At 41.0% G+C, this 15,334-nt stretch overlaps 2 protein-coding genes across 3 annotated transcripts; both read right to left on the bottom strand.

The window, feature by feature from the left end:
* Window positions 1-1,613: 1,613 nt before the first annotated feature.
* fabp7a (fatty acid binding protein 7, brain, a) lies at window positions 1,614-2,879 on the bottom strand. The gene is made up of 4 exons (XM_041060151.1): window positions 2,773-2,879; window positions 2,360-2,532; window positions 2,129-2,230; window positions 1,614-1,822 (listed from the first exon to the last, which is right to left on the bottom strand). Exons 1-4 carry the CDS (start codon window positions 2,843-2,845, stop codon window positions 1,772-1,774), a joined length of 399 nt encoding a protein of 132 aa, XP_040916085.1. The 5' UTR covers window positions 2,846-2,879; the 3' UTR covers window positions 1,614-1,771.
* A 1,348-nt stretch (window positions 2,880-4,227) lies between these two features.
* usp40 (ubiquitin specific peptidase 40) lies at window positions 4,228-14,934 on the bottom strand. Of its 2 annotated transcripts, none has more exons than XM_041061002.1 (31): window positions 14,205-14,934; window positions 14,016-14,083; window positions 13,809-13,922; window positions 13,042-13,206; window positions 12,658-12,804; window positions 12,268-12,411; window positions 12,030-12,158; window positions 11,678-11,797; window positions 11,466-11,573; window positions 11,138-11,338; window positions 10,842-10,980; window positions 10,512-10,593; window positions 10,124-10,295; window positions 9,939-10,023; window positions 9,775-9,845; window positions 9,279-9,688; window positions 9,038-9,200; window positions 8,845-8,905; window positions 8,555-8,608; window positions 8,233-8,321; window positions 7,961-8,047; window positions 7,824-7,860; window positions 7,589-7,653; window positions 7,250-7,324; window positions 6,930-7,157; window positions 6,602-6,720; window positions 6,400-6,465; window positions 6,044-6,254; window positions 5,716-5,811; window positions 5,533-5,627; window positions 4,228-5,302 (listed from the first exon to the last, which is right to left on the bottom strand). In XM_041061002.1, the coding sequence occupies exons 1-31, from the start codon at window positions 14,398-14,400 to the stop codon at window positions 5,194-5,196; spliced, it is 3,906 nt and encodes a 1,301-aa protein (XP_040916936.1). In that variant the 5' UTR covers window positions 14,401-14,934; the 3' UTR covers window positions 4,228-5,193. The 2 variants fall into 2 exon arrangements, with proteins under 2 accessions (XP_040916936.1, XP_040916937.1); XM_041061003.1 differs by having other exon boundaries at window positions 10,842-10,977.
* Window positions 14,935-15,334: the final 400 nt, after the last annotated feature.

Genomic DNA, 15,334 nt, shown 5'->3' with positions numbered 1-15,334 from the left:
GTGTGTCTTTTGTAAATCTTGTCTTTCCTTCAACAATGATGACCATGACAGCTTTAAATCTAATTTGTTAATTTAACTGTTCAGTTCACTGTTTTCTCTGAAGAACAGAATTATAGTATAATTAGCCTAAAATATCAATATGCAAATATTCAAATTTACAACAGAATGAAAAAAAATGTCAATGTCAATGTCAACAAAAACTGTTCTTTCTGTCAATTTCACAGTGATTTTACCTCAGACATGACCTCAGTGTCCTCAACAGTACAGTGTATGTGTTTAAATGGGAAATATTAGGAGTAAGACAACGGAGAGAAAGAGGATATACTATAGATGGTCAAGTCTTCACACTGTATTTCCCTAATGAGGCCAGAGAGGGGTTACTACAGGTCGGCTTACACCACTGACACAGATTCCTCACAAAGAGGAAACTCCTGCTGTTCTCCTGGGAAGTGCACTGAGGACATAAGAAGCTACACTAAACTACTATCTCTCACTGTTTTGTGGAATGTGATATCCTCCCTTCTCTATCATTGTGCTGCCCGTGAATATTGTGACATTTACTCACCCGGACTCGTCTTTTAACTCCTCTCACCCCCGTTGGTTATGCAAATGATTTGAGAGCAGAGGCAGTTTTGGCGTAACTACAACTGGAGCATAAAGACAGATTTTAATTGAAATTAATTCAGTGGGCAAAAGCCAAATGAGTTCCACTCCAATTACCACAGTTTCTTTGTGTCACAGACTTTTCAGAGGTGGCCAAAAACTTGGCAGATTGCATGTTGAGAGGGGAAGAATGGCCACTTGTAGTGACAGTGTTCAGTGGGCTAGGCACAGCCTTTTCACCGAGTTTAACATGCCCCTGAAAATGTGGGAAAGATGAAGGATAGGTGAGGAAACTTTAAACTGAACACAATCGTTAAAACACTCTTGCTTGCTATTAAAGATATAAAAGCTACTAGCTGGACAAAGGTTTATTGACAGATGCTATTTTTAGACTTTGAACTACTAACTGTTGATTATTGGATTGATACAAACTGGCCACATTCTGCACAGTGTCCTCTCTTTCCTTGTCATGCCAGGGGCAGCGTTCAGTCAGGGTTGGTCCACACCATCGAATGATGCCTCTACGTAATGACACCACAACTTTAACCGGATTATCCCGAGGTGAGTGACATCACCTCACCTCCCCCCACCCCCACCAGCTCCTAGCAGTCTCTGACCATCTGGGGGTTACTACAAGACATTTACGCACATGAGTTCAATGGTCACACTGGCGGCTGCTGCTGCTGCACGGCTGGCTCTGGCCTGCAGCGTCACCCTGCAGCTGTCACCTGGAACTGACCTATCACAGGGACTGCACTGTTCCCACAATTTGGGTTGACACATCTGAAAAGAAATAAAGGACTATATTTGAAGAAAGAAAGACATCTATGTGCTGAATAGTTCTCTATTGACATAAAGTGGTACTGATGGTGCTCTGCTGACCTTTAACTATCAACTGAAACATCCGAGACATTAAAGATTTAGTCAAGTAGTTTTATTTATTCCCTTTTTCACATGTGACAACAGCCCTGCACGGTCTGAATTTCTTACAAAAAAGGTCTTACAAAAGTTTTCCCAAAATATTTATCTCATGTTAAAAGAACAAATGGAATGCAAATCACTGCATGCAATAGAAACAACATTTTTCTTTATTAAAAAACACAGGAGAACACCTTGTTGATCGTTCGCAGTGCTGAGATGATTTGCTCTTTCAAGTGGATGGTAAAGTTTAGGCTTTCTCATATGTACGGACTGCCTGGACTCCCTCAAAGGTCAAAGTCTGTGAATCAGAGATAAGAAAAAGCAAAAGACTGCTTGTAACACATAATGACAGGTAACAGTTGCATTCTTAATGTGATATCTAGAAATCCTGTACATGTTTTTTCCAGTTCATTTGGATTATATCACTTTCTGTACCACTACAAAGGAAAGGCGAGACCAGTTTATTTTGTGCAGTACCTTTCAAGAGCAAGGCAATTCGAAGAGCTGTGGCCTCATAAACACTTTGAAACTTTGTGTATGGGAGCAAAGGGCTCCATTAACTCATAAAAGTAACTGCAGTGACAGCTACAAAAAGAGTTCTTACCATCACCATCTTCCCGTCCTTGATTTCTCTGACAAATTTGGTCTCTTTCCCATCCCACCTCTGCACCTGCACAAATTTGTCTCCCTCCATGGTGAAGGTAGACTGCAAACAGAAACTGTGTATTTAAAACAAGCCCAACAGAAAAAAAGGTTTTAAAGTGTAAAGATCCTAACTTCTTAACCACACAGGTGTCTGTACAGAGTAGAGAATGTTCAAAGTGACCCAGCTTACTTTGACATGTCGGTCATCGGGTGTGGTCTCATCAAACTCCTCTCCCAGTTTGGAGGAGACCTCAGTGTTTCTGAAGGTGCTCAGGGTTTTCACCACTACTTTGTCCCCATCTTGGCTGATCACTACGGTTGGTTTGGTCACATTTCCCACTTGTCTTGTGGCAAAACCAACACCTGTCCAAAAACAAAAAAAGTACAAAGTACATCTAAGGTTAACAGAGCCCTCACTGGTGCATCACAAACTATGACACTGACAACTATGGATTTTACTGATTTTCTCTTTTCAAAAATAAATACATGCATAAATTAATAAGAAGCAGATACTATCCCAGTAACATAACTGTGGAATAAGTGCAGCCTGCAGCAGACAGCTTTGCTACACAATACATAATAAATCAATTCAGACTTGCTCACCAAGTGCCTTCATGTAGTCATCAAAGTTCTGGCTGTCGACCAGTTTCCACGTAGCGCAGAAAGCATCAACCATGTTTGCAGATGTTTGCGGTCCAGTTCAGTGTCAAACTGTCAGTCAGCCTCTGCTCTCCGTGCAGTAAATCCTGCAGCGTGTCAGCCTGCCCCATTAATACTGCAACAGGGGGCAGGGACGTAAGCCGCGGCGTCAAAGCTAATTGGATGCTCCGGGCGCTTTGTGGGCTGTAGTTATCTACTACAACACCTTTTTTTTTTTTTTTTTTTTTTTTTTTTTTGAGCTGGTGCAAAACGTTTACCGTGTCTGTGGTCTTAGTTCACCGTGTTAGCATGCTAATATAAGCTAATTAACACTAACCACAAAAAAAAAAGAAGTAAATAAAGCTGAGGCTGGTGAGATTTTTTTTTCCCCCAAGTATTTGGCCATGCATGTCTATGTTTGCAGACATATTTCAATCCGGTCCAAAGGGGTACACTGACTGACACTACCGTTCATGAAGCCATGACACCAGCAGGGCTAAAAATCTGTTAGAGTCGGCATTAAAGCCACAAATTCCTGTGATGCAAAAAGCAGTGATTCAGCTGAAGACTAATTAACATGACTGACAACTACTACTGTACACCTTTATTGTTGATAAAATACTTTCTGCAGATACAATCTGACATGGATACAAACAGATGTCTACTGTCATAATTCAGTAGATCAGTCCTCATCAATAACACCAAAGATGTAATCAGTAACACTAGTAAATTATATATAATACAAAATTTCACTATTGCTGAGTATATTGTAGATTTTATGCATCTGCTTAAAACAAAACAAAACAAAAGTTTCTATTTGCAAATTCTTGGCACTGATCAAGGCCAGATTAGCACATGAAGCAGCATAGAAAATCTTTTTTAACAAAATCAAATCCTCCCCCCAAAAAAAACATCACTGTTCAAACAGTAACACAATTATTTTTGTCACTTTTTTCAAATAAATTATCTAAAGAATTATTTTTACTTCCCTGAAGTTCACATACAGTGCATGCAAATGAAACATTAAATGTTCCTCAATGAAAACTCATGTTGTAAATCAGGGATCTTTACGTAATCAATGAAGGTAGCTTTATAGTGTATTTCTGGAGCAGAAGTGAACAAATTCATCTGGCATCATAAATGGTTATAACACAATGATGGTTTTGCTCCATACAGTTATTCCTTTGAATGTAAATGACAGAATGAAGATTACGTGAAGATGGACTGCTTTAATTTTCAGCCCTGTTGATAGTGGATAATGTCCAATAAAGGGCAATAAAGTTATTTTCCCATTTACATAATATCACTAGAAGTAAATAAAGGCAGATAATCCACAGTTTTACCCTGCAGCTGATGTGTCATTTCACACTCAAATCGTAAAATACACAGAGCCAAAACATTGAACTGTATGTCGTTGTCTGAATACTTTAACTGTATTGAAATTTTACTGTAATTAGAGCAGGGTAGCAGTTTACAGTTTACAGGAAAATAAAATGATGAATGAGACACAAAATAAAAAAACAAGACAGGGCAGCAGAGGTAGAGTGGGAAAGGCAGAGAGTGAGGTAGGGAGGACAGAGCAGCACTAAGGCTTCTCCATGTTAAGGCCTGTCTCTCCTCTCCCTTGTCAACCTAAAATAAACTGATCTATACAGCCCACGATCCAGATTGTTTTTTTTTTTTTTTGTTTATGGCGCACAGTGACAGGTTTATTATAAAAATCAGAGTCACTTATTATATAACCAGTTACCTAATAAAGAATATCAGGACAATGGTTGATTCCCTACTGCCGTGGCTTGTTTTCCTGGTCAAAGAAAGACACAATTTAAAAGCCACTGGCTGTTGGCCACAAGTAGAAATTTTTCACCCTGATTGCTACAGTTTAGCCACAGCAGTATTTGAGACAGAGACTGATAAAGCAAAAAAGTCATGAAGGTCATACTGTCTTCAAATGTCCCTCAGAAAATATAAAAACTGAAATTGAATTAAAGAGCATGTGTGGTGGTTGTAATTTTGAGAGCTTGTAAAGACAGACAAAAGCAAGACAAACATGGGTCGTGTACTAAAAATATTAAGTAATATTGCATAGACATAATGCAAATTACAGTCAGTTATCACAAAACAGCAAATCAAAGTGCCAAAGATTAAGTTCTTTCTCTTCCTTTGTCAATAATAAATCAGACAGATGGGAAGCAGAAAGAAATTTAGGGTTTGATTCTGTCAGGTTTTAAAAAAAGTTTTGGAAAAAAAGAAAATGGCACAACACTTACGTCAAGTCGATTGTACTAACTGCAGCGTGGCTTCTGTGTATGTGTGTGTGTGTGTGCATGTGCTGTAGTTTTACAGGCAGTCCTGATTTGTCCATGAACCTATTGCAGGAGGGTGCTATCTGAATACCCCAACATTGATTGACAGCGCCACCTCTGGCTTTCTGGATTTGATCTGTCCAGCCTTCTTCTGTGGTCCAGCACCATCTGAGCCAACAGCCTGCGCTCTAAAAGATAAGAAAGGGGATAAAATTTGAATGAAAACTTACATAAGAATAAGAACAATCACAACTAGTGAACACAGTTTTGTGGTTTCATGGCTATAAATCACTGCAGCCATGCTGTAGAAGAGCTTGAGTTTTCTTTTCCCTGCATATCGTTCAAAATCACAAATATTACACCAAGTAACAAACTTTTTTCCGCAGCTGCAGCATCTGACAAAGTGAAGAAGTCTCACCCTTTCCTGCATTGCTCTGTCTGCTCTTTGAGCCTCTGCTGGCCCTGCTCATCCTCTGGGGTGATGAAGTCCCTGTTGTTGTCAATCAAAAGATTCTGAAAAGAAAAATCACAAACAGACTGAGCATTTCTCACACAAAAACAAAACAGACTTTCTTCTAAACAAACAGGGCTTTATCAAAACCTTGATGCCAATTGTGTCGCCATCTTTGAGGTGGAATGGTGCTCCCAGCAGTGATTCTGTTCTCTTCTTCTTTTTCTTTTTGGAAATCTGCTGGCTCTGAAAGTTAAAGATACAAAGCATATTATTCACTGATAATGTGACCATGAATGAGCAACACATACAACAATACTGAGATCTGGGGATATTTTCTTTTCGTTGTGAAACAAAAATCCCACAGGTTGCAGATGAAGTAAAGAACTGAATGATGACTCATTTCTTTTACTAACTGTTCTATAGAGCAAAAGAGCAAACATACAAATAACTACACCTAGAACAGGTTCCGTCTTACCCAGTTGGATATTTCTTCCCAGATGTGCTTGTCTGGCTGGTGTTTGGCCAACAGTAGAGAGTCAGGGGAGAGGCAGTAGTGTGCGGCCAGACAAGTGCGTAGAGAGCGAGGGGAAGAATCACGGGATGCGTCCCAAACCAGCTCTTCTGGAGGGTAGTAACACCTCTCCCCCGGTACTCCCATCTTAATATTTAGCAACACCACCTTAGGCCTTAGGCAGAGGAGGAAAGCAAATGTATTACAAAAGTAAATGAGAGCAAGGATTTCAAATGAGAGGCTCAATCCTGAACTACTCATGGTTGGATTCTGCTTAAGGTTCTGTATTAAAAAGAAAGTAGTGACACCCTAAACCTTACCCAAGATCTTCCTCTTTCAGCAGCTGTTGCACACAAAGGTCTGTACCACCCGTTAGCTTCAATTTCCTGCTCAGGCAAAAATACAAGAGAAAATCTGAGCTCAAACTTTCTGTATCCATTCAGATTTAAATAATCTGATGGGCCTCAATTATTAAAACTAGGGGGGAAAAAAAACAACAATGTGACTGGAAAGTGGTTGTACCTGAGCGTTAGTTGTTGTCCCCTAAGGATTCGTGCCAGCCTCCGACCCTCCAGCTGCCATACTCGTAAGAACGCAGCGGCTGGCACACACACGTTTTGCAGAGCTGGCAGCGTCAACACCTGATACAGAGGTGGACAGTTAAACATTTGGTGAAGAAAAGCACCAAAATCACATGCCTCATTGTTACACCTAATCCCAGGAACTAAGTCACCTAACTGACCAAACATCAGCTCTCTAGGTCCAAGGTCAGGAGGACTAAACACCACTCCAAGAGGATTCATCTGGGGTCTTTGGGGATTACCTACATGCTTCAATCTACATGCTTTACCTGAGTCTTGAGATCCTCCAGCGTGGCCTCGTCTGATATCTCCACCTGTCCTACATTTCTCAAGTCCACCATGTTGCCGCCAGAAAGAGAAGGTGAGTGACTATGTGTTTCACCTGCAGTCAAAACCTCCAGCATCTGCTCCTCCGCATGCCCATTGTCAGTGTGATTAAAATGTGTTTCCATGTTTTTGGGATCCAGATACAGCCAGATGGATAACTTAAGAAAACCCTAACAGAAAAAGACACATTTCAGGCTAAAGAGGAAGGTGAGGTTATAATGTAAAATTAATCTCCAGCCAAAAAAACTAAATATTTAATTACCTTTGGAGGAAGTTGTCCCTCTGTGACGACTAATGTTTCTCCACTGCTTATCTTCAGCTCTGACAGAGTTGCATCCTGAGAATAAAAGGCTGTTGTTAATGTGTTGTTGTTAATTAAAAAACAAGGGAGGAATTAAAATACAATTAGAAATATACATACTATATAAAATATAGTATGCCACTTTTATCAATACATTTTTTTGTCCTGGTAAATATCATTTTAAAAATAAAGCAAAAAAGTATTTCCAATAAGCAGGGTAAAAAAAAAAAGAGAGAAAAGGTATCCAACAACACTGTTTGATTTGGGTATTGTATAAAGTTTACACAGTCAGCCATTCACCTCGTCCATAAGTGGCTCTCCAACCTCTTCACACCAATCGAGCCTCCTCAAGTGCCAACAGGTACCTGCAGCACACACAAAGCACCAGAGTGAAACATCAGTTTGATTACAGTCTCACAAAAGCAGATATATCCTTAGCAAACAGAAATGCTAAACACACAAAAGCTGAGTATACAGCACATGCAAGTTACACACATTGGGAAAACAACAGGAATATAAAATACTGTAGTTTTACCATCGAGTCCGACAGCATCCAGCATTGCCTTTAGACACTGCAAATAATAAGATTAAATCAAATTACAATTGAATAAAAACACACAGGTGATGTAAGAACATTATGAATGTTGCACAAAATTAGATTTTTTTTCTCACCTCTTTTACAGTACAAGTATCCTCCACAATTAAGTCCATCTCCGTGCCAGCAGAGGGCGCTGTGCCCACGGTAAAATGCAAGAAAAGCTGCGACACAGACAGATACATCTCCAAACATCAATCAAGCATTTAAACGTCTCATAACTCCTCATCTTGATTTGTTTTTAAATGTAGTATAGGATACTTTACTGCTATTTGAAAGTTCTGTAACTATCACCTGTGTAGCTGCCAACACAAAAGATTTATTGAAGATTTCAAATAAAAAGACACACCTGTGAAGCCTTGGGGGCATTTCCCGGACAGAGAGTCAGTGTGGTCATGAGTCGCACGCCTGCATCCCGAACACTCAGCTCCTCACACACTGTCAGGTAAACCAGAGTAACACAAGCGCACTTCAGTAAATGTTGCTGTCCGACTTCAAAGACAGATGATGAGAAGAAAAATTACAAGCAGGGATAGTACCTTTTAAAAACTTAACAAGGGGACAGTGTAAAGGAATGTCTATCTTAATATTTTGTCAAAATGAAAGGGGATTTCCAGCTGTCAGTGATCTGCGCCATTAAAATCACCCCAAGGTAAGAAATGACAGAGTACCTGGAGGAAGGAGTTTCCCTGTGCAGTCCACCTGTCTCAGACAGTACTGTGCACCTGGTCAGTGAGAGAGAAATAACAGCTGAATTAAGAATGTAAACTTAAAAAGAGTCAATATAAAAAACACAAACAAGCATTACTTGAAGAACCTTGGCAGGTCATGGGCCAGTTTTGGTCATATTTTAATTTGCATTTGTTAATTGCAACCATATAATAATGTAAAAGCCTATAAACACATCTTATATACACAAATCCCTTGCAGACATGGTTATGTGTAACACTGGGGGCCTTGCCTGGGGGTTGCTCCTGGAGCTGCAGCTCCTCTAAGGCCCTCTGTTTCACCTCACACAGCAGCTGTAGCAGACACAGGTTAAACAGGACTTTTATGACTTTTTTACAAAGAACAATATCATGTTTGAATGGAAAGATAAAGAGGAAGAAGAGACAACAATGCAGAACAACAACAGAAGCACAAAAATTACTGACCATATTTCCTGTGGCTGGAACCTTAATTTTCCTCCTCTCCTCTTCCTCCTCCCCCTCTCCTTCACCACTTCCTCCTCCTCCCTGTGGTCGAAACTCCACCTGGAGCCAGCGGCAGTCAGACGGTGTGGTCACAGTGACGACGTCTCCGTTTCGGGTAAACACACTAAACAAAGTTAAGAAGAAAGCTGTAAAACACACACATAAAGAAAACAACACTTGCTTACATAGCAGAGGATTTTACCTGCCGTCGAACGACTGTGGCTCCAGCACCAACAGCGCGTCTCCATCTTTCAGCGACAGCTCCTTTAGCGTCCGCTGCATGTCATCGGGTGGGAACACCCTCCATCCGCTCGCGCCTCCTCCCTCTCCTGCCCCCTGCTCTCCTCTCTTTCCTCCCTTGTGCTCCTGGCACAGCAGGCTCTCCTTAGGCTCCCCCAGAGCCTCCTTCACCTCCCCAAGTGTCACACCACCTGCAAACCCTCTCGCCTCCCTTTTAAGCCCTGGCCCCCCATTTTCAAAAACACCTCTGCTCTCCTCACATTCCACCCCATTCTCAACCTCCTGCTCCACATCTTCGCCCAAAAAGGGACGGACTACAGTCAGCAGCACAGGCTCCCACTCAGCCCCGGTTAGGATAGTCGCACCACACACCTGAAGACATAAAAAACAGCATAAAAGTGAGTTATTCTGGAACTTGACATTTGAGCAAGTTTGTGTCGGACTATGCTTTTCTTCACCTCTCTGCCGTTCCACACAAACAAGTCAGAGTTTGTGTAGATGCCTGCACTGTACAGGGAGATGTTGTCATCTGAAAAGAGAAACACAACCAGAATGACATTACAGAGATGTAAGAAATTTTAACTTTACCTGTCCTCTTGACGTATTTTGCTAAATACCTCACCTGTAAGAGTATTGTAGAGGTGCAGACCTGCTGGAAGACTCTTGGCCACAGTCAAAGCCATATCCCCTTCCCAGAGTTCCTGCATCTGAACAAACAAATCCTCATTTACAAACACACAGCTTATTTGTGTCGCTCGTTTCAGGATCTAAAACTCAGCATTTGGTTATTTTAGGGAATGCAGTTACCTGGTAAATAGCTAATCGAAGGTCTCCTACAGTCTTTCTACGGTCGATACTGAGGGTGGTGCTCCTGGTGTGCCCTTTGTTGGCTGGTTGCAAGGCTCCATTTTCTAGCCTATAACACGGTGCCAGGTGCAGATGCAGCTCCACTGTGTTGTTGGTGGCTTCAAACTTCTCACTGTAAAAGAAATAATGCTGATTCATCACAATAATTTTTGCATCCTTTTTTTTGTAGGCAGTGCATTGAATCTTATATTCACTGATTTAGCAGTTTTAGATACCACAAAACCATGAATCGACTGTAACCGAACTGTCAGTTAGAACTAATTAAACTGAAGTGTAATGATGTAATGTGATGATAGTACAATATGTGAATGTGTCTTTGTTTCTGTACCGCATCTGTTGCAGTTTGATGTTCTCCTCCTGAGCCATCTGGACGAGTTGAGAGGGAACTTTATATTGTGGGTTGTTCAGAGCTGTAAATGTAAAAAAAAAAACAAAAACAAAAAAACAACACATTTTGTGTATATATACACATATTAGTCATCTCATCTTCTCTCTTAGTCTTCTGTTCTATACTTGATAAATTCCAAATATATTAATGAGCTATCAGAATGAAATCAATGATTAACTGACCCTTCTTTCAGTATGAACCCACTTACCCTAACCCTAACTGGGAAGATATAATCTTTCCATTACAAATGAAAAACATGGTGTCCATTACCTTCACTGGGCCTGTGCAGCTGTGTTTTTCTGTAGAACAGCATGTATGCACTCTCTTTGCCCTGGAACTGCTTCTCTATGTCAGACTCCCTGATGGAGGTCACCGTGGAGTCATTAAGATCAAACCAGTGGCTACCCTGCTGATAGACAGGAAGACACACTGTGAGAAACATCCAACAAAGTAATCGCAAGACGTCCACAAGAAACTTAGATGAAAAAAAAAACATATATCAAAAAGGCTTCACACTGGATGAATGTAATTTTAAACTTCTGCTAAAGTGGAACTTGTTCTTATACCTCCGGTTCAGGTTCTGGCTTCTGGTCTGGTCCTTGCTGTTGTTCAGCAGCGCCTGTGTCTGAAGGTGTTGAAGGATCAGAGATAATGGTCTGCTCTGGTGGGCCAGTGGGCTCAGACACTGGGCTTGGCAGGTTTGCTTTCAGTGCCACTCTGGTACCACTGGACACCAACATGAACACATCATTGTGGGACTGAAGGAACTATACCGGAAGAGAAAAAGTAAAGAAAATAGTTAATGTGCAGATGGAATGAGAAAAATGTGGAAGAAACAAACTGATATAAGCCCAAAGGTACACCACCGATCATTAACAAAGAATCCAAAAATACCTTTCCTATGGGACCATAGTGTTTTCTGAACTTTTTGTTCCAGGATGAACCGGTCTTATCCATGAGTTTCTGGCCCAGCTGGTCCATCAGGACACTCTTTGATGGTTCCTAGTAGACAGGAAACAAACAGCACCTAATTAATTCCTTTTTCCCAACTCCATAAAAAAAAAAAAAAAATGTATGAGAAGGTCTTACAATTGTTGTTGTGGTACCTGGACAATTATAGTAGTTAGGACAGACAAAGGGTCATCTTCCTGTAGTTTTGGCTCACACACTTCCTTCCTGACCTCCTCCTTGACTTTCCTCTGAGTTTTAGGTTTACAGTCCTCCTCCTGACAACAGCACACATAGACGTTGCCAATCTTAACACACACATTCAAAAACTTGCACATTTTGTTTTTTCTCACATTGCTGAAAGCAATGCACACAGAAAACTGCCAATACGATCATCAGCACTCAGCTGTTTTTAATAGTATTTTTATGGGGAATGAGCAATTAGTCATTGGTCACTACTGACATCACATATTCCACAATTCTCATATTGTTTGCTTTCATTTTTCTCACCGGGGGCTCCCATTGGCCGAGCTGGTCTATGTCCCTGATATAAACGTGGTAATGGCCACCATAGCAGCCTCCCTTATGGATAATCACAGAGAACAGGTCATAGGAGTAATCAGAGTCTTCTCCATCAGACTGTAAGGCAGAAACACATAATAGTTAACTTTTCAAGAAATCTTGGCGTGACAAAGTCAAGATGAGGTTAAACCTAAGCCTGAAAACCAAGAAAATGGAACACTTGAACCTGTTCACAAAATGGCCGTAGGTTGATGGTGAGAGGGAAGCTGTAGCGTCCTGTCTCCTTGTATCGCTCACATTTGGCAAAGTCAAAGCTGAATCTCAGCAAAGACATGGTCATGAAAGGAGGAAGCTTCTTCAGCTTAGCAGACTGAATGAATAAAGAAAGGAAACAGAGAAAAAACAGAGGAAAAAAAAATATATATATAAATATATATTTTTGATGTTGACAAGAAAATATCAATGTTGCATGAGTATTTTTTAATCATCTTATTTGTTCAATATTACTATAAGGCTTGTTCAAAGGGGGAAAGTGGAAAAATAAAAATTTTAATATCTCTCAGTTGTATTATAACCTTTGTCATTGTGTTAACACAGTATGAAAGCCGGCACTGACCTTGGCAGCAGTGACCAGCCTGTCACACTGTGCACAGCGGTACAGGTTATTGCCCTCAAACAACTCCTCCTCCACAAACATGTTCCACAAAGCCTCCTCCAGGCTAGACACGCCACAAACACACACTGTCAGGTCCAGGAAGTCCTCCTAAAGAAGGCAAGAACATTTACATCAGAACTGGGCTAATTAGAAATCTGTCCTAGAATTTATTTAACTTATTCTACTACAATATCTCCTGTGGCGTTAGGCATCAATTTTATTAAATCTTACTTGGCCAAAGACAAACAAAAAACATATTTCCAGCATTTTTTAATGGACAAAATATAACTTCATAAAAAGGACTTAGGTCAGAAAGACAGAGAGGCCTGGCATATATGGACACACCTGTCTCTGGCTGACATTTCCACACTCCTTGCAGACAATGCTGTTGACAATGGTCCCATGGTAGAGCCGGTGAATAAATGTACTACCAGTGGTGCCCACAAGAGAGTGCTCCAAAGCACTGAACAGAATCCTATTCAGCTCCTGCACATCATGCTGATTTGTGCCCTGAAAGAGGAAGACAACAGGAAAAAAAGGATAAAATTAGGGACAGGAAGACATTTGCTGTGTCCTAATTCCATATTATGTACTAATAGTATAAAGTATACTATATAACACTTTTCATAGTATATTGTTTTTGTAGTCATTGAAGAAAAAAGCCTTTAAAGCCTTTGTAAAATTGGTTTGTAATAAAGACTGCAGGACACAGCATGTCTCTTTACTTTGAACATATCACTAACACACAGCAACCTTACAACATTTTCATCCATCATGTGCAGAGTCACTCTCAGCTCCCCCGGGTGGGGATTAAGTTACACTTTCCATTTTGATGGTTCACGATTTAACCACATCCCTGAATGTACAGCCTTGATTTGGGAAAGGCAGTTTCTTCCTCCCTCTTATTTTTTATTTGTCTTGTATTGTTAACCCTCTTATTTATTTTTGCATGATTGGTGGCTTGATTGCTACTTAGTAAGTCTGAAATCCAGTTCTGTGAATTTCAGCATGTATTTCCTGATAGGACTGAAAGGTAAACAAATCAGTGAGATGAGATGTGGAACCTGAGCCTCTCTTTCTCCATCTCACTGACAAAGATAACGGGAACAAACCTCGCTGCTGTTCCAGCCAAAGCTGTCAGTGAGGTCAGAAGTGGAGGCGCTCTGCTGGTCCACCAACAACAGACGGGCAAATAACCTCTGGAGCTCCAGTGGGATCACTCTGACCTGAGAAGAATAAGGGGAAGCCTTACTACACTTCACAAAAACACATCATCATTACATCTTGGGTTACATATACAGGTACCTTGCATTTCTTACTTTGGCCCCCGGTTTGTCTTTGTCTTCCAGACATCCTAATTCCTCTGGCCCCAAACCGAACAGCTCCTCTGCAAAGATATAGACCAATAAAATAAATCAGTAGAATAAATAGTTAACTGCACCCTGATTTGCTCTTGTACAGGCAGACCTCAGTCTCTTCATCCCAGAGGAAAAGTCACCTGTACTTACCTCTGAACTCTGGGGTGAACAGCAGGGTCTGGAGCAGAGAGTTCAGGTAGCACGTCCCTCCCTGGTTTTTGATGCCGCACAAATTGCTTCTTCCTCTGGCTGGAGGTGGCTCGTCTCCCCCCTTTGCAACTCTCCCTTTGGAGGAAGTGGAAGAGAAGCCTTCCCCCTCCTCTTCCTCGAAAAGATTACCAAACATGCCCCGTGAGATTTGAGATTTTTTTTTAAATTTTTACTCAGTTTTCTCTCAGTTAGGCTGAGACTCAGCCTCGTAGTAAACCGCGTGTTAGCACTCCGATGTGCCCTCTTGCTATCTCATCTTGGTCTTGCCGAGTTCTCTGTTGACAATGGCCGGGCTGACTCTGAAATAAGAGGACTTCACAGGGCTGAACATAGCGACTATTACCGGATGTATATGCGTTGGACTCGCAGTTATATTGTTCACCTAGCTTAACACGCAAACAAAAGGCAAATCAATCGCAGGTCACCGATGAGCAGCTTGACAGCGCAGCGAAAATGTAAAAAAGAAATCCGGCTGTCGGTAACGTTTACGGTCTGCGTCTCTACGGCTGAAAAAAATGGCGTCCTCGTATCAAAACCCTGAGGACTGGTTTAAAGGAACTGTTACTCAAAATAGCTTCGGACTCTGACTGTTTCTTCTTCTACCTGTCTTAGAACAGATAACAAACGAAACGTAAATAAAAATATCGTCGGTGAACAGTAAGCAGCCATGTTTCTTCCTGGCAGAGAATGAAGTGGTGCATTGTGGTACTTGTAGTATCACACTTGGCTAACGGACGCGCTCAAAATGAGTATAATTGAGGGTATTTTCTCTACATATTGCCTGGCTAATGTATATAAACATTTTCAGTCTAGTTTTTGTTATTTTCTATAATTTACAGTCGCTTTAAGAAACAGCCAAAAGTGTTACCAACAACTCTATTTACAGCGACCACAAGCTTGGCTCGTACAAACTACATTTCCCATAATTCTACTGTTGGAGTTTATAAAGAGGTCATGGGGCTTGTAGTCTGATAGCACCAAACACGTTTTATGGTTGCGAGGTTTTACAGAGGATGGCTGTTATGTGCCCAGGGCCATCTGTGCAGGAATGCATACCAATCAAAGACCTC

Source organism: Toxotes jaculatrix, chromosome 17 (genome assembly GCF_017976425.1).
Source record: "Toxotes jaculatrix isolate fToxJac2 chromosome 17, fToxJac2.pri, whole genome shotgun sequence".
NCBI classification, from domain to species: Eukaryota; Metazoa; Chordata; class Actinopteri; family Toxotidae; genus Toxotes; species Toxotes jaculatrix.
The sequence above is the reverse complement of the archived record's forward strand: the minus strand, read 5'-3'. Positions and strand labels throughout refer to the sequence as shown.

What these genes read in the sequence shown, in the direction of transcription:
- fabp7a (XM_041060151.1), bottom strand. Translation starts at nt 2,845, where the DNA reads ATGGTTGATGCTTTCTGCGCTACGTGGAAACTGGTCGACAGCCAGAAC. An exon ending in CCGATGACCGACATGTCAAA is followed by an intron (nt 2,231 to 2,359) that starts GTAAGCTGGGTC and finishes TTCTGTTTGCAG; the next exon opens with TCTACCTTCACCATGGAGGG. An exon ending in AGGACGGGAAGATGGTGATG is followed by an intron (nt 1,823 to 2,128) that starts GTAAGAACTCTT and finishes TCTGATTCACAG; the next exon opens with ACTTTGACCTTTGAGGGAGT.
- usp40 (XM_041061002.1), bottom strand. Translation starts at nt 14,400, where the DNA reads ATGTTTGGTAATCTTTTCGAGGAAGAGGAGGGGGAAGGCTTCTCTTCC. An exon ending in ACTATGGTCCCATAGGAAAG is followed by an intron (nt 11,339 to 11,465) that starts GTATTTTTGGAT and finishes CTTCCGGTATAG; the next exon opens with TTCCTTCAGTCCCACAATGA. An exon ending in ATCAAACTGCAACAGATGCG is followed by an intron (nt 10,296 to 10,511) that starts GTACAGAAACAA and finishes TTTCTTTTACAG; the next exon opens with TGAGAAGTTTGAAGCCACCA.